The 17,802-nt window shown below is 37.2% G+C and overlaps 1 protein-coding gene across 9 annotated transcripts in view; it reads left to right on the forward strand.

Moving 5' to 3' along the window:
- Positions 1–17,802, forward strand: part of cadpsa (Ca2+-dependent activator protein for secretion a) — a 119,458-nt gene that overhangs the window by 60,490 nt on the left and 41,166 nt on the right. For 7 of the 9 annotated variants that reach the window (XM_059529393.1, XM_059529394.1, XM_059529395.1 and 4 more), the window contains exons 10-17: positions 578–644; positions 3,669–3,777; positions 4,979–5,191; positions 12,027–12,163; positions 12,286–12,473; positions 16,138–16,239; positions 16,562–16,625; positions 16,938–17,061. In XM_059529393.1, coding sequence (XP_059385376.1) covers positions 578–644; positions 3,669–3,777; positions 4,979–5,191; positions 12,027–12,163; positions 12,286–12,473; positions 16,138–16,239; positions 16,562–16,625; positions 16,938–17,061 — 1,004 coding nt within the window. Of the gene's footprint in view, positions 1–577; positions 645–3,668; positions 3,778–4,978; positions 5,192–12,026; positions 12,164–12,285; positions 12,474–13,100; positions 13,263–16,137; positions 16,240–16,561; positions 16,626–16,937; positions 17,062–17,802 lie in introns of all 9 variants that reach the window. The other 2 variants (XM_059529391.1, XM_059529397.1) reach the window with 1 other exon arrangement.

The raw sequence follows: 17,802 nt of genomic DNA on the forward strand, positions 1-17,802 counted from the left end.
TCTAAATGTAACTATAAGGTATGAAGATAAAATATAATTATTAACAACACAATTTTATTTAAAGCTGCTTTGAAACAATGTGTACAGACTTGAAGGAAATAATGTCAAATATTTCTTTTTGATTTCATTAACAAAAAACTGTATATACCATCCTTGATTAATCAACACATTTTTAGAGTTTTAGCTGTATTGTCTTAGCTGTAGCAAATGTTTTCTTTCTTTTATTATGAAAGGAACTATATAGCTCATCATTAAATAAACAAACACTTATTTTGTCTGTTTATAGCATGTGAATGTCTTCTCAGTGCATTTCTGAGTCACTTATTTTTTTGTGCACATTTTTGTAAATGTATATTTTTCTGTATATTGTATGTGTTTAAAACATATTTGACTTTTTTTATATATATATTTTTCTTTTACATGTATTTATGATGTTAAAATATCCCCGTCGTAATTTATTTAGTTACTCTGTAATGCTGAGTCAGAGAGAAAGGTAACAGTGGCCTATTATCACCCAATTTAAGAACAACACATCCAGCATGCTATATCTTGACACCCGATCTACATCTATTCACAGTTACCTTTGGGCCATTGGGAAAAACCTGTGGAAAAGATGGAAGAAGAGGTTCTTCGTCTTGGTTCAGGTATGTGCTTTTTCAAAACCTTGGTGTCTAATGAGACTGTTTCATCCACCTTTTGATTCAGATTTTTTTTTTTATCAAGTGCTGTGCATTTCCATTGTCAAAACTGCTTCAGTGAAGTAGACTAGATTCACAGCTCTTTCTGATAAAGCACTGTGTCAGGTACTTCGATGGAGGAGCCTTTTTATATCTATCTTTGTTGTTTGCTGTTCAGTCAGCTCCTCTGTGGTGGGTTGTAACATGTCTGAGAGCTAAATGTTGACAGGCGGCTTGACAGAGTAAAGGACCAGCACTCGCAGCTAAAAGAGCCCACATCACACACCCACCAGTCGCTCGCAGCTACGGCTACAGCAAGTGACAAACAACAGTCAATACACTGACATTATTTATTTACCTTAGCGTTTGTGTGCATGTGTGTCTGTGTGCTTGTGTGCATGCAAGCGAAAAACATTACACGTTGCTCCGCTTGTGTTTTCGAATGTCAGTGTGGTTAAGAAAATATGCCAGAATGCGCTTTTTGTGTCTGTGCTTTGTTTGTTTGATTTTGTTGGTTTCACACTTTGCATTTGTTTGTCTCCTTTCTGTTTTTTGTTGTTTCTTCTCTGTTGTTCTCGTGTTAAATCCTATGTATGTGTTCACACAAATATCAGCACATCCATCTGTCTAGTCCTCATCTCGTAAATGTAAATGTTAGCATAAAAATCAACATAAACTCCTGAATATGGCATGGCATTTTGAACCTTTTATTTAGATTTAAAAAAAAATATATAAAATGTATTATACCACAGTTCAGTATATTTTTTAAATACTTTATTTATTACTTTATTTAATACTTTAATATTTTTTATTAACATCATTATATCCTTTTTTATCTATCATTATTAATATTTAATTTACACAACTGTTAAAAAATGGGAAGGGGGGGGGGTGGCGGTACGTTTTTTTAATGCTTTTGAATGAAGTCTCTTTTGTTAATCAAGGCTGTATCAAAAATACAGTAAAAAGGTAATTTTGTGAAATATTATTAAAATATATATTTTTAAATACATTTTAAAATGTATTACATGTATAAATATATAATTTATACTGTAATAACAGCATTTTTAATTTGAAACATAATCTTTTATAACAGTATTTATTGTCACTTTTGATCAGTTTATTGCATCCTTGCTGAATAAACCCATTGAAAAATAAATATACTAAAATGTATTTGAAGTACATTTAAGTATACTACAAATACATTTACATTTTTATGTACTTCACAAAAATACAAAAATTAACTGTGCAGAAGTAGTGCTGAGGTCCAACTGAATTTACTAAAGTATATTTGATTGTGCTAAAGCGGAACTATTGCAAGTATACTTTAGACACACTTTAAATATTTTGAATTCAAAGACCAATATTATTCAAAGATCATACAATCCTCATCAATAGTGGCATTAAAACACATTTTAGACTCAATATTAAGAAATGTGTATTGTGCTCAAGTAGTACTCCAAAAAAGTTAAACTATAATTTTTAAATAAGTCTCAAGTGATACGTCAGTAAATATGTTAATAGATTTAACCTATGTTTAGTATGAAATAAATGCATTTTTTATATTTAGCATGCTAGTATTGCTGTCAGTGGCTGGCCAGCGTTTGATTGACACTCTGAGCGATTCTATGTAAATGCCCCTGCATTTAATGCCGGGTTTGTATTGCAGGGCGGTTGTGAGTTCACTGTTGCATTATTCAAAGATTATTACCACACCCTGTAGAGCATTTAGGGCTCCTGTTTGACACAGGCTGGCTTTAAAACAAGGTGTCATGAAAAGGTGGTGACAGAGTTCGCCATGGCTCCACCCTGCCATTTCTTTTCTTCGGTGTTGCTTAAGTCTAGGAATATGGAAAAATGTTATCTATTTTAACATCTCTATACTTCATAGAGCACTGATAGTCATATAAATAGTCATATAAATTTTTAGCAGCCACATTGTTTATCTCTGTGCCTCTCGGTGCCCTTATTGTCAGTAAGATGACAGCATAAAGCCAGCATTATGATTCAAACTGAAGTCTAATTATTTTATGGCTGGTAAGCAATCTAAAACAGCGGGCAGACTCTATGTGCTTGCTTCCTCTTTCCCCTCATCTCATCTCATCTCATCTATGCTCTGGCTCAGGCATTCAGGCTTACGCATCTGAATATGGTAATGCATTCGAGTGACCTGGAGGGGCTCGGGTTGTGTGTCTGGCATTCGGCTTTATATTTCCACCGTTAGTGATCGATTTGTGCCCACTCTCCCGCTCTCTTCATCCACAATGCAATTTGCCATGCATCGACAATAACAAGGTTATTTAAAAGAGCAAAAGCATGCAGGGGTAATCAGAAAGCAAAGTAATTTAAAATCCTTTAACTGTCGGTTTGACAGCGGGTCAATGGCCCCACCAGCGACCGTTCCGGCTTCTGACAGGCCTGAACTTCAGTGGATTGATGGGAGATTTTGTGTGTGTACATATGTGTGTGTGCAGGCGTGGTGGGGGGGTGTGTGCCCCAGTGGCATCCCGAAGGCACCTGGGTGCCACCAAGCCAGATTGGGGCCCCGAAGCCAGCCCAAGTGCCCATCACACACATGACAATGAATTTATCATGTCACTCGGAGATGGAGTGAGAGAGGGCTGCCACTTTCAGCAGAGGTGATGGAGACGCGGGATTGGTGTAATGCTGCGGATGAGGCCAGAGAAGGTCTTGACAGCAGCACATCTGTGTGTGTAGAATGTGTGTATGACTGGCACCTAACTGCACGACTCGCATCCAGAGTGACAGCGTGTCATCCCACACTCTTCTGTCAGTCCCATTTGATTGGCAGTACAAAACCCTGCAAGTCCAACCCTACACCGTCAGTGACCAAGACAGCCTCCCTCTGAGATGCCATGCTCCATTTGAACCGTATCACTAGCCTGAAGTAGATATTTCTGTTTGGGTTAGGGTTAGGATTCATAATTCATAACAATGATGTGGGTTTATTGTGCCAATATTGTTTTCCAGGTGAGCCAGTACACCTTTGCCATGTGTAGCTACAGGGAGAAGAAAGCAGAACCTGTTGAACTTCTCCAACTGGACGGATACACTGTGGATTACACCGACCCTCAGCCAGGTCACTGCAGCCAATCGAAATGCTACAATAAATGACAGTGAAAAAAAAAACACTGGAATATTGTTTTCACATGTTCTGTCCACCTTATTTGTAACATAATGTTTGGCCATTTGTAGCTTCAGTGTGCAAGGCTTCCGGTGTCAACCGCTTTCAGTTATTTTACCCATAAGAAAACAGTCCGTTATGCTGTTTGATTCTGTAAACTGGTATTTGTTTTTAGATTTTGATTTATCATCATAATTATAACCACACTGTAGTACTTGTAGTTTTACTGTACTCTGTTATTCTTCTGTTTATTTACCTATAGTGGCTAATGGGTCTGATGTCTTGCACATTCACAGAAAATGGCTTACTTTAGCATTGCAAAATAAGGTGGATAGAAATATCTGTTAGACCAGCAGGTGGCATGTGTTTCTATGATCCATACACATTTATTCCCAAGGAATAGGTGACTCATTTTATTAATGTTAAATAAACACTGGTAATTAATCAGTTTAGATCAATTATCTTTCATTGAAACCTTCTGTATCTTTGCATGAAACATTATGCACAGTGTACATGAGTTGTCTGATCGGTCTTATAGTGTGCACAGTTACATCTTTTATCATTTTTATGTCGTTGTGTTGTATGTGTTGTGAGGTAACCAAAAAATGTGATTCAGGTGGCCACATCTGTATAGGGCTTGGGCGTCGTGACTTCATTACTTGGCGTGGCCGCCACGTTGATAGCCTCCTTTACTGCTACTCGGACTTCTGCGCAGTGTTTAGACATACTCCCTGTCATCCGTGTGTCTTAATTTGATTAATTAAAAATCTATTTCAACCATGGTAAACCGTTGCTGTTTTGTGGGGTGTAATAGCGCAACACACAATCGCCATGGGGAAAATAAAATGAAAATGGATTAACTTTTCATCGCTTTCCTACTTGGAGGCGCGACCACGGAGACCATAACATCTGAATATTAATTTATATAGCTTAAGTCAACATTGAAAATAAGGGAAATTTCTCGGGTTACTCATCCAAAATACAGGAAATTTCAACATTCATCTTTTTGTTGCTCTCCCTCTGCTGACAGCAAAAATTTGTACTACAACACTGCTGCATTAACTAACGTTAAGTGATTTGTGAAGCTAGGTCTAACGTGACTTTAGTAATTTATTACTTTAAATGGAATGAATGGTTAACAGTTTGTTGAATGCAGGTCTGGATGGTGGTCGGACATTCTTCAATGCTGTGAAAGAGGGAGACACTGTGATCTTCGCCAGCGATGATGAGCAAGATCGAATCCTGTGGGTTCAAGCGATGTATCGTGCCACAGGCCAGTCCCACAAACCCGTGCCCCCGACCCAGGTGCAGAAACTCAACGCCAAAAAAGGGACAGCACCACAGCTTGATGCTCCCATCTCTCAGTTCTGTAAGTATGAATACATAGACACATGCTGACTGCAGTCTCTCTCTCTCACCCACACACACACACACACACACACACACAGACACACACACACACACACACACACACAGGGTCAGAGCTGCATTTGTAATGACACTCTTCATAGTAGTCACACTATTACATGAAATCTTTGTATAGCATCAGTTAAATAAGTTCTCGTTCTAAACAGTGCACTGCTGATGTTTTTACACTCTGTTTCACTGTACTGCTCACTAATGTCCTATAAGTGTAAGTTCAACAGCGTTCACCTCCTGAGTACAGTAACTACTTACTGTATTGTGTTCACCTGCACCGCTTGATACTGTCAGAAATCTTTTCATCAATACATGCTTTGATACATTTTAATCCCTGTCCTTTTATTTTATTAATTTTATTTGCTTAATCAATTAATTAAAAAATTCTTATTAATTACATTTAATTTAATTAAAATTAATTAAAAACTTTCTTTCTTGCTTTTTACTAGCATCTTTGTTCTTTCACTTGTTTGTTTGCACTTTTCTTCTGCCTGTTTGGTTCTTTACTTAATTTTTGCTGTTTTTCTTTTGCTTTTCACTCTTTCTCTTTTCTCTTTTCTCTTGCTTATATAAGCCATCTTTTACTTTTGCTTTTCATTCACTCCTATTGTTTTTTCACTCTTTTTTATGCTTTTGTGTATATTTGCTTTTATTCACTCTCACTGTTCTTTATTTTTTTTACTTTCTCTTAGTTATGCTTTTCTTTTTGAATATTCATTCTTTCTTTTGTTGTTATTCTTTAGCTTTTTCTTCTTTTGCATATATTTGATCTTTTTTATTCATTAGTCATCACACATTTCTGTGTTTATTTACCTTTTCTCTCAGGGTTTCGTTCAGATTTTTTTTTTTTTTTTTGCATATTTTAGTTTTTTCTTTTCTTTCTGTGTGTGTGACTACATGTTTCAGATCCTCCTTCTCTCATGCTTTGCTTTCTGTCCTCCTTTCTCTTTCTCTCTCTTTGCTGTCTTCTGTCTTCTGCTCCATGCGAGTCTATATGTCACTCTGGTTTGTTCCCTCTTACCCTGCTCTCTTGTAGCCGGACTGAAGGGTAAGTGCTTCCCTGTAGCAGGCACAGATCAGATAAACCGCTTTGGATTATCTGACACAAGCAATGTGCTATTCGATATTCCTCTTCAAAAACTCACATTACCCCTCCTTCTGCAAATCTCTCTCTCTTTTATTTTCTTTAGGTCTGAAATACAAAAGAATAGACTGCATGTGAAATGTTTTTTCTGAATATTTTGCTCTGATTGGCAGTTGCGTATTTGCCTTCTCTTAACATGGCTTCATCGGGTCAATGGCTTCTCAATTGAAAGCAGGATTTCACATTAAAAAGGATGTGCAAAATCAAATCCATCTGTTCCTTGTAAGCTAGTTTCTTGTTGGATGAAATCAACAGCAGTTGCCTTTATTTAACAGTAAAGATTTCCGACCAAATGGAGAATTTGGTAAATGATATAATTATAGTGATTTTCTCTATTGTAGTTGTTGATTTATTGTGCTAAATGAATTCGGTGAAACCACTGTCGTGCTCTGCACCCCTCAGCAGCTGGTAATTAGCATGTTAAGAGTGACATGCTATGAATAAAACAGTGTATCTTCACCCTGATTATTTCTGGAAGCTATCAGTGGAATGTTACCAAATAACTACTTGCTAGTTCACACCATTTTCTCTCATCTGTAGAAAGTCATGCCACCAGTGTTTTCATTTTTTTTTCTCTTAACGTTATGACAGTGGCAAATTAAATGGTTGTGGTTGCGGTTTTAAATGGGGATTAGGATGCAATCCGAAACATTGGCTGTTTATTTTCTATTATTACTGAAAAGATTTTGTCCTTGAAGCAGTGGACCCAGCGATATTTAACACAATTTGATCATTCTGTGACTCTCAAGAGTTTATTTTTATAATAAAAAAAGAGAGAGAGATTTGGCAAATATGTAGCTGGAATGTAGAAGTTTTTTCTTTGTTCTTTGTTTTACGATAGTTAAACTTATGCAACTCTTATCACAACTGCTACATCTAGACAAACCCTTTTGCCACACACTGACACATTTAACAAATAGTGGCCCTTTTCATGTCTTATTAGTGTTTCCTATAGAACTACTAACAGTTTTAGACTAACGCCTTCTTTACTCATCTCTGGGGAAACGTTAAACTCCTTCTTTTGTCTGCCCTTTGTATATACCTGCAAAGGTACGCTGTGTGTAGGGGAAACTGAAATCAGAGACCCAACCTAGACAAATTTAACAACAACAACAACAACAATAATAATAATAATTATTGACAATAGCTTACATACAGTGTAGACAGGATGTATCATTTAACAGCAGCAACAACAACAATAATAGTAATTATTATTATTATTATTATTATTATACTAACAATGGCTTACTCTCAGCATACACAGCCTTAAGGACACAACAACAGATGCTTATATAAGCAAAACAGGTTTGAGCCTGACCTGCAACATGTCCCAATACCCCACCCCACCCCCGCCTAATTTAATATAAATAAATAATAAAAAGTATTGTTAATAATAATTGATTTTATCTTTCGATTCATTCACTGCTTCATTATTCTCAAACAAAGAAAGCAGTGATTGATGTTGGATGTCAGCCAGAGTCCAGGCTTTTCTAATCCAGTGTGATAAGGACTGAAGAGAGGCTCACCTATGGACTTGTCTGCAGGCCTGCGAGGACGGCCATATTATTGGAAATGGAGTTTGTGAGCAGATTAAATTAGAAACCACTTAATAAAGTATGTTTCTGCTGTCACCCCTGTCTTCATCCCTCCTTTTCTTTTTTCTCCCTCTGTCCATCCCTCACTCACCCATCCTGTCAGTTGGCCCCTTCAGCTCTTGTCGGCCCAGGGCTGAATCTCAGGCTCCCAATCCATCCATTTTGTGTGCTTGTGCAGACACCTCCACAGAAAAAAAAGAAAGAAAGAAAGAAAGAAAGAAAGCGAGCACTAAATAGCCCCAAATGTTCTGCTCTTCGGACTCTCCGAGAGAGATGATCTATAAATGAAAAGAATGCATCAATCAGTGTCATTTCTCCTCTGCCCCACTCGGACAGAGCCGACTAATGTCATTGTGTGTTACTGTCCAGAGACCTTCTCCTCAATTCCAGTGTCAAAGAGACATGACAAGCTCATATTAAGACAAAGAAGAGCGACACAATGTCACCTTTTTGACCTGTGGCTGATTTCAAAGGATTAATTGGCTTCAGCTTATGTGTTTGGATATGCTATAACGCCATGCACAGACAAAAAATGCAATGCAGAGATTTTGGAATGATTTTACGTATGATATAAATATCATACAAGCAGAACTTTATAGAAACTTTCATTATTAAGACTTTAATATTATATATTGCAAATGTTAATTTTGATTTTAAATAGCAGATTTTCACTGTTGTTTCAGACTATTGCTCCCTATTTTATGAATGAAAATATGAATCATAATTTCATTAATTTTGGCTAAGCTATATTATATAATGATACTTGTTAAAGGGATAGTTCAGTCAAAAATGAAAAATCTGTCATCATTTACTAACCCTTGTGTCATTCCAGACCTCTATGACTTTGCATTATACAGAAGAAATTAAAGTCATACAAATTTGGAACAAGCAAATAATAATAATTTTATTTTTGGGTGGACTATTTAAGGTCCCTTTAAGGTTTTTAATGAAAGCTATTGTGAAGTCCTTCAAAATTATTTGCTGTTCAAGGATTTAAGCCAAAATGATAGAGTTATCATTAATCATTCGAAAACTTACCTTCAATTATACAACTAAAAAGTTTAAGTGTTGTTCCTAATTTAACATGCTATCCAGTGATGATCTGGAGGAGGTGTCTACTGAATGGCTCAGTCATACAGTATAGCTCTAAAGCCCTGGTTGAAACGGGGCATTAGAATAAGAATAGCCCCTGACCAGTGGTAGGATTAAGAAATGGCCGAGCTTATTTGTGCAGGACCCCATGTAATACCTAAGCTTACCAACTGTGGAGGAAAGGGAAAATGTGTTGTTGAATTTATTTAGTCTCTTTAATGGACAATAGATGATGAGGGTAGGGGGCTCCACGGCCAGCTCTCTCCCAGGTTTAGAGGCACTGGGTTTCTTTAATTAGGGCTTCCCTGAGGGGGGGCAGAGGCCTGCGGACAGAGCAATGAATGGAGAAGGAGGGGGAAAGCGTGAACATAGAGTTGTTGTTTGATTAGGAGGACCAGACAGGAACACTGGCTCAGACAGGTCTTGCAGGATTACCAAGGCAAAAAAGACAAAACCCTGGGGGGAAATACTAGCCAGTAATATAATGATGTTTGCATACAATTTTCTCAATTTGTCTCAATTTGTCTTTCTCTTTTAATGCATTGCGTATGCATTCTTATAAAATGAAAGAATAGATACCATATACTATATTAATATGAAGGAATTTAATTGTATTTTTATTTTATTTTTTAGCAGGTGTAATGCACTACATCGCACAGGGTTAATGTGAATTTCTAGAAAATTAATGGATAATGTCCTGGCAGAAAATTGCAAATTGCAAATAAACAAATCATTGTTTCCCCTTCGCAAGCAAATATACAGGACTGTTAAAAATATAAATAATTGCTATACATTGTTGTGAAGATATATGAGTTATGAGATAACCATATGTTGTTGTTGAGTTAAAACAATTAATATCACTATTACTTGAAAATAGTCACTTGTCTTGAAATGTTAGAAAAATCTAACTTTTTTGTTTTAAAATATATCAAATAAAAAGCAAAACTATATATATATATATATATATATATATATATATATATATATATATATATATATATATATATATATATATATATATATATATATATATATATATATATATATATATATATATATACACAACCCGAATTCCGGAAAAGTTGGGACGTTTTTTAAATTTTAATAAAATGAAAACTAAAGGAATTTCAAATCACATGAGCCAATATTTTATTCACAATAGAACATAGATAACGTAGCAAATGTTTAAACTGAGAAATTTTACACTTTTATCCACTTAATTAGCTCATTTAAAATTTAATGCCTGCTACAGGTCTCAAAAAAGTTGGCACGGGGGCAACAAATGGCTAAAAAAGCAAGCAGTTTTGAAAAGATTCAGCTGGGAGAACATCTAGTGATTAATTAAGTTAATTGATATCAGGTCTGTAACATGATTAGCTATAAAAGCTTTGTCTTAGAGAAGCAGAGTCTCTCAGAAGTAAAGATGGGCAGAGGCTCTCCAATCTGTGAAAGACTGCGTAAAAAAATTGTGGAAAACTTTAAAAACAATGTTCCTCAACGTCAAATTGCAAAGGCTTTGCAAATCTCATCATCTACAGTGCATAACATCATCAAAAGATTCAGAGAAACTGGAGAAATCTCTGTGCGTAAGGGACAAGGCCGGAAACCTTTATTGGATGCCCGTGGTCTTCGGGCTCTCAGACGACACTGCATCACTCATCGGCATGATTGTGTCAATGACATTACTAAATGGGCCCAGGAATACTTTCAGAAACCACTGTCGGTAAACACAATCCGCCGTGCCATCAGCAGATGCCAACTAAAGCTCTATCATGCAAAAAGGAAGCCATATGTGAACATGGTCCAGAAGCGCCGTCGTGTCCTGTGGGCCAAGGCTCATTTAAAATGGACTATTTCAAAGTGGAATAGTGTTTTATGGTCAGACGAGTCCAAATTTGACATTCTTGTTGGAAATCACGGACGCCGTGTCCTCCTGGCTAAAGAGGAGGGAGACCTTCCAGCATGTTATCAGCGTTCAGTTCAAAAGCCAGCATCTCTGATGGTATGGGGGTGCATGAGTGCATACGGTATGGGCAGCTTGCATGTTTTGGAAGGCTCTGTGAATGCTGAAAGGTATATAAAGGTTTTAGAGCAACATATGCTTCCCTCCAAACAACGTCTATTTCAGGGAAGACCTTGTTTATTTCAGCAGGACAATGCAAAACCACATACTGCAGCTATAACAACAGCATGGCTTCGTCATAGAAGAGTCCGGGTGCTAACCTGGCCTGCCTGCAGTCCAGATCTTTCACCTATAGAGAACATTTGGCGCATCATTAAACGAAAAATACGTCAAAGACGACCACGAACTCTTCAGCAGCTGGAAATCTATATAAGGAAAGAATGGGACCAAATTCCAACAGCAAAACTCCAGCAACTCATAGCCTCAATGCCCAGACGTCTTCAAACTGTTTTGAAAAGAAAAGGAGATGCTACACCATGGTAAACATGCCCCGTCCCAACTATTTTGAGACCTGTAGCAGAAATCAAAATTGAAATGAGCTCATTTTGTGCATAAAATTGTAAACTTTCTCAGTTTAAACATTTGCTATGTTATCTATGTTCTATTGTGAATAAAATATTGGCTCATGTGATTTGAAAGTCTTTTAGTTTTCATTTTATTAAAATTTAAAAAACGTCCCAACTTTTCCGGAATTCGGGTTGTATATATATTTACAATTATTATTATTATCATTATAGACACAGTAAATAAATAAATATATTGCTTATATTTTATGCTCTGATTTTTATTTTGCACTTCAAACATTGCTCGTAATGCACCTTGGATTGAATATAGAGTGTAATGCAAGTTGACAATGACACTTTTTAGGCTGACATCTTTCTCAAGTTAGAGACCTTTCTCTAAAGAGTGTGTGCTCCTTTGACTTTGAGCTGTGTATGTTTTTTGAAGCCTGTCTCTGTCTCCATACATTAACATGCACACATACACACAGATGCAGACCGAGCACAGAAACATGGAATGGATGAGTTCATCTCGGCTAACCCCTGCAATTTTGACCACTCTTCGCTGTTTGAGACGGTTCAGCGGTTGACACTGGACCACAGACTCAATGATTCATACTCCTGTTTGGTAACCAAGCTTTCAATTCAGTATAATTCAGTTAGAGCTACAGCTGTCCTATTTATATGATTATGTATAATCACATTTGCACTACTGAAACCGAAACTTTTGTGTCTGAATGTATGCCTCAGGGTTGGTTCAGTCCAGGGCAGGTTTTCGTATTAGATGAGTACTGTGCCAGGTACGGAGTGCGAGGGTGTCACAGGCACCTGTGTTACCTGAATGACCTGCTGGAGAGAGCAGAGAAAGGGTCCATGATCGACCCCACACTACTGCACTACAGCTACGCCTTCTGCGCCTCTCATGTTCACGGCAACAGGTAGCGCTGATCTCACACTCCTTATCTATTTCTCACCCTGTCTCTTTAACACCCACTTCATTTCCTTCTCATTTATAATCACATTAATTCTCCAATCATTTATCTCTCATGTTCTCTCTCTGTCATTCATCCTACTCTCACCCGAAGTTCTGTTTCTTCTCCTCCACCTAAAATCACTCCATTCCTCTTCACTGTCCTGCCTTTTTACCTGTCTATACATCCACTTTCCACACATGGGCAGAAACAGAGGTAAAGTAACAGCACAGACTCTCTTTTGGCTGCCGAAGGACTTCTCCTGTGTTTAATAGAAGCCCCATTCTTTCTCCTCAAAGCTTTGTGGTTGGTCACAAGTAATAATGCTTCTCTCCCAGAATCCCACAGTAGTTTCACTGCTTTTACAAGAAGCTCAGATTGCCTCATTACCTGGTTCACAGGAGTCCTCAAAGTATGTTTTGTATGTTTGTCTTATTTTTTGTCTGAATCTATATTTTTATTCCCATGGTTATTCTCATTATTACTTGGATATTTATCATCTTCTTTTATTTCTCACTTACCCTCACACCATCTTCTGATAACCTTTGTGAATGTGCACCTTTGTGAATGTGTGTGTGTGTGTGGGATATGAAGTCAAAGAGTGAATGAGCTACTACAATGGCCCATGTCAGAGACCGAGCTGCTTAGTTCTCTGTTTCCCTCCCCCCCTGAGCCCTTGACCCCATCTAAGAAAGAGAACAAAATCATGGAGGTCTGGAGAAAAAGCAAGTCGCAGGTGCTCGCAGGCTCCAGAAGGTGAGAATGTAAATGCAGCCTACTCTATTGGGTATGGATTAGCCTTAAGCTCCACCCTCAACCTATAAAACTGTGGGATGTACGTGAGGGAAGATTACAATTAAGTCATTTCTTCTTTCTTCTGTGTGTTAGATGACTGTTCCACTGTGTGTATCTGTATTTTTATTCCTTGTATATTCAATGTATTTGTGAATATAAATAGTATCAGTTTTATATACAGTCTAAAAGTCTGACACCACATTATTCTTTTTTTTTTTAATCTATATCTATTCATATATATATATATTATCAAATTTAAGAATTATTAAAATATAAAACCACTGTCGAGGAATTATTTTATATGATGAAAGACATGATTTTTAGTCTGGTTGCAGATTTTTGGACACCACTGTTTGTGCGAATGTGTATCTGTGTGAGGAAGAGAGAAAAAAGTGAGGGTGAGGCAGGGAAACAGAAAGTGATAGACATGTGTCGACCCAGTGAGAAACATGCAGGGTAGAGAGAGAGAGAGAGAGAGAGAGAGAGAAAGATGAGGGACAATATGGATGGTGCCTTAAGGTCATAGCTGACAGGATGACAGGTCATCGCTCTGTCTCTCTTTCCAAACTGTCCAAGGCCTCACTCCAGCCTGTCTGCTTGTGCCAAAACCTCAAGGTCCAGCCAACCACGATCTTTATAACTGACACGGCCCTCAACCTGAACCTCTTGGCATTGGACTTCTATTCTGATATATATTTAAAGCGAAATAATCTACAAGTGATACAGAGAGTGACTGTGGATAAATATTGTTTGACATGATACTAATGCACCAGTACTATATCTGGATGACCATATTAGTCTCATAAAATACTATTATGAATATGCATGATGGCATGTAGTGTTATTAAAAGGATGTAAAATGGTGTAAATGCTCATCATGGAACCAAATGTTCCATAGTACCGTTATGGTAATAATACCATGATGTTTTGATATTTTGATATCTTGATATCTTGATATGGAATGTCTGACATATACATCTACTGCATAGTTTCAAAGTGCTTAAAAGAATAGCAGGGTATTACCTTGGTACATGTGCAAAAATAAAAATAATATTACCATGGACCAATGTCCAAAAATATTTTTGTTTAATTTTTGTGTCTTATTTATTTATTTATTTATTTATTTGTGTGTGTGTGTGTGTGTGTTATTAGCTTTTAGTTTTTTGTTTGGTTGTTTGTTTGTTTTTTGTATTTGTTTTGTTCATTTATTTTGGGGGTTGTGGTTTTTTGTTTAGTGTTGTTTTAGTACTTTTTTGTGTGTTTTTTCTTTAGTTTTGCTTCACTTTGTTTTTGTTTTGTTGTGTGTTTTGTTTTTCTTGAGTTTTGCTTTTTTTTTGTTTTGTCTTTTTTTTCTGACACACAGAGGGAAAGGATTTTTTTTCTTGGTCCGTCTTTTATCCATCAGTTTTGTTGTGACACAGCTAGAACAGAAGCAAACTCACAGCCGACGTATGTCACCTGCATGCAGTTTAACACACAAGCACGCACACTCTTATGCAGAATGTGACTAAAGGGTCAGGCTCCTTATCGTTTGTGACATGGTAGGTGGAAGCAGGGCTGTGAGCAGAGTGTATGTGACAGTGGAGGCGCGGGTCGCTGTGACAGCGGTTTGAGGAGCAGGAGACATGACACGCTCCTCGTCAGTCCGCTCCCCATGTCAGCCCAGTGCACGCTGAAGGACAGCACGGAAAAAGCAAGGGAGGAGGGGCAGGGATTTCAGGGGGGACCACCATGGCTGTCACACCAGACGGGGTCCATTGCTTGGTGGGGGGTTTTTGGGGGCAGGTTAGTGACCGATTCGCCCCTTCTTGTTCACAAAAATACCTTAAAAGCTTCCGCCGTTGTTCATGTCAACTAGATGTGAGAGATAGTGAGAGGTGTAGATGTCTCGTATGATGCTCAGATCAATTAGGTGTGACAATTTAGCATCAGTTGCATAGATATCAGCGTCTTAAGTGTTTTAAAGTTTTTGTGCATTTATCAAAAGGAAATGATGATGGACATCATGGTAATTTGGCTAATAAGCTTAGGAGTGGCACTAGATGTATCAGTTGAACTGTTTCCCACAGTCTTTCTCTCGCTCTCTGTTATGCAGTCACAATAAGAAACCTGAGTGTGTATGTGGTGAGAGGTTGAACCCCTGAGTGCTGGTAGCAGGGGGCTGTGGTAATTTGTAGTGTCTTTGTATTGTGGAGAACTCTTTATTTGACTATAGACAGGGAGGGGGGAGTTAAGGCACTTCCAAAAACCCTTGCCTGAGGAAGGGATGACACACACACACACACATAGACAGATAAACAGTTAGACTCACACACACTAGGATCCTGCTGAAATTATGGTTTATTTGCACAATATATGTGGTTTGAGCATCACGGTTGCACATCTTGCTGAATGACTCTTGCAAAATATCACTAGACAAAATGTGTCTTTCAAATGTCTCTTTTAAATAATTTTTTCTGTGGTCGAAAAAAATGTCATATTAATTGCACCAGGCAAGTAGCAATAACTATGACTTAATTCACATAAGGTCTTTGCTTAAAAATGCTTGCAAAAATTCACACCAGAGCATTTACACATACAGCATATATGCACATACACACTCAGTAGATATTTTTAAAGAACAATTTTTTCTCTTGTTCTTTGACAATCTATGTGGTTAATTAAAAAGTTGAGCAGTTTGTCTTAATCTCTCATTAACACGTACCTTCTAAAGAGCATAAATGGAAAATTATTTATAGTGCTCGTATAATATCCATGCATCTGGCCTGTTTGTTTCATGAGACCCTGTTAGCCTAATGAGACAAGCAGTTGCATTCATTTGTGTGTTTGACCTCAGGCCTGATGGAATCGGTACTGTCACAGTCGAAGAGAAGGAACGGTTCGAGGAGATCAAAGAACGACTCCGCGTGCTGCTCGAAAACCAGATCACACACTTCAGGTACATCACTGTCAGTCAACACAGCATCAAATATACCACCTTATTAACAGCTAGAGATATCAATGGTATATGTGCTATAGGTATTACTTCTTTTTTTTTTTTTTACTTTTTTCAAAGTAGTGTGAAACTGCTAAATCAAAATGTACATGTAAATGTTGCATGAAACTAATTGTGTGATTACTGGATGTAATGACGAAACAGGATGTTCTTTTTCTTTTCCTTTTTTTCTAACAAATTGAAATAGGGATGGATAATGTCTCATTTCTGTTTCAAAGCTGTTATCAACACGGTTTATTAAAATGTTCTAATTTTCTCTCTGAAGGTATTGTTTTCCATTTGGACGCCCAGAAGGAGCCTTAAAAGCCACGTTGTCACTGCTTGAAAGGGTGCGGTGTCATTTTATTTTTCTATTTCTGTTCCTATTCTATCTATCTATCTATCTATCTATCTATCTATCTATCTATCTATCTATCTATCTATCTATCTATCTATCTATCTATCTATCTATCTATCTATCTATCTATCTATCTATCTATCTATCTATCTATCTATCTATCTATCTATCTATCTATCTATCTATTCTGTTTTTAATACAGTATATGCATGTATTGAAAAAGCATATGACACAAAGTAATAAAGACCTACAAACAGACATAAATATGTGCAGTATGTATCTGATTTCATATTTGGTTTTGCAGGTTTTAATGAAGGACATTGTGACAGCTGTACCTCAGGACGAGGTGAAGGCAGTGATTCGTAGATGTCTGGAGCAGGCAGCTTTAGTGAACTACCAGCGTCTCTCAGAATATGCCAAGGTGGAAGGTAGGAGGCACATATACCGGTTTTGTAGGGTTTCTTCTCCTCTCTGTGATGTCTTCATTAATATAGCACTTGACATATTCCTCTCCTAGAAACACTGCTTAACAACAGTGATGCTCAACTAACCAGTATTCCATGAAGGCAATGGTGAAATGCCACTGATGATTGTTTTTTTGTTTTTGTTTTTTTCATAAAAGGAATGATTACAATGGAGCAGTAGTTAACTGTTTATGTTGTGTTATCTCTACTAGTCTTCTAAGATACTAAAGATAATTTTAATAATATAATAATAATAATAATAATAATAATAGAAAGGTTTTTGATTAGATCTTATTGGTCCAGGTTTGTTTTAGTTCTTTGAAGCAGATTATATAGTAAAAATGCATTCAATTTCCTCTCTCAAACCCTGGCCTCAGTGCCATATTATTTTGCTCAGTGGTTTCTTGCTGCCCCGTGTGGATGTTTGCCTCTTTCTTGTGGTTTAGCTTTTAGGTCTAGCAGTACTAGGGTGTGCAGACATTCCATATCCAAATCTGGTCACCCTAAGCAGTACTGTACAGCAACAAATACACTTTTCCTTTCCAGCTCTTCATCACCTTTCCAGCTCCCCTGCTTCATATGTTTATTGCAGAATTACTGCCTTTTTAATTAGCTTTCTTTGTGTCTTTTTTCCTCTTTCTGTCTCTCTCTCTCTCTCTCTCTGCTCCCTCCCTCTGTGCTTTCCTCTTGTTTATTGGCTTTTCT

This window comes from Carassius carassius, chromosome 38 (genome assembly GCF_963082965.1).
Source record: "Carassius carassius chromosome 38, fCarCar2.1, whole genome shotgun sequence".
NCBI classification, from domain to species: domain Eukaryota; kingdom Metazoa; phylum Chordata; class Actinopteri; order Cypriniformes; family Cyprinidae; genus Carassius; species Carassius carassius.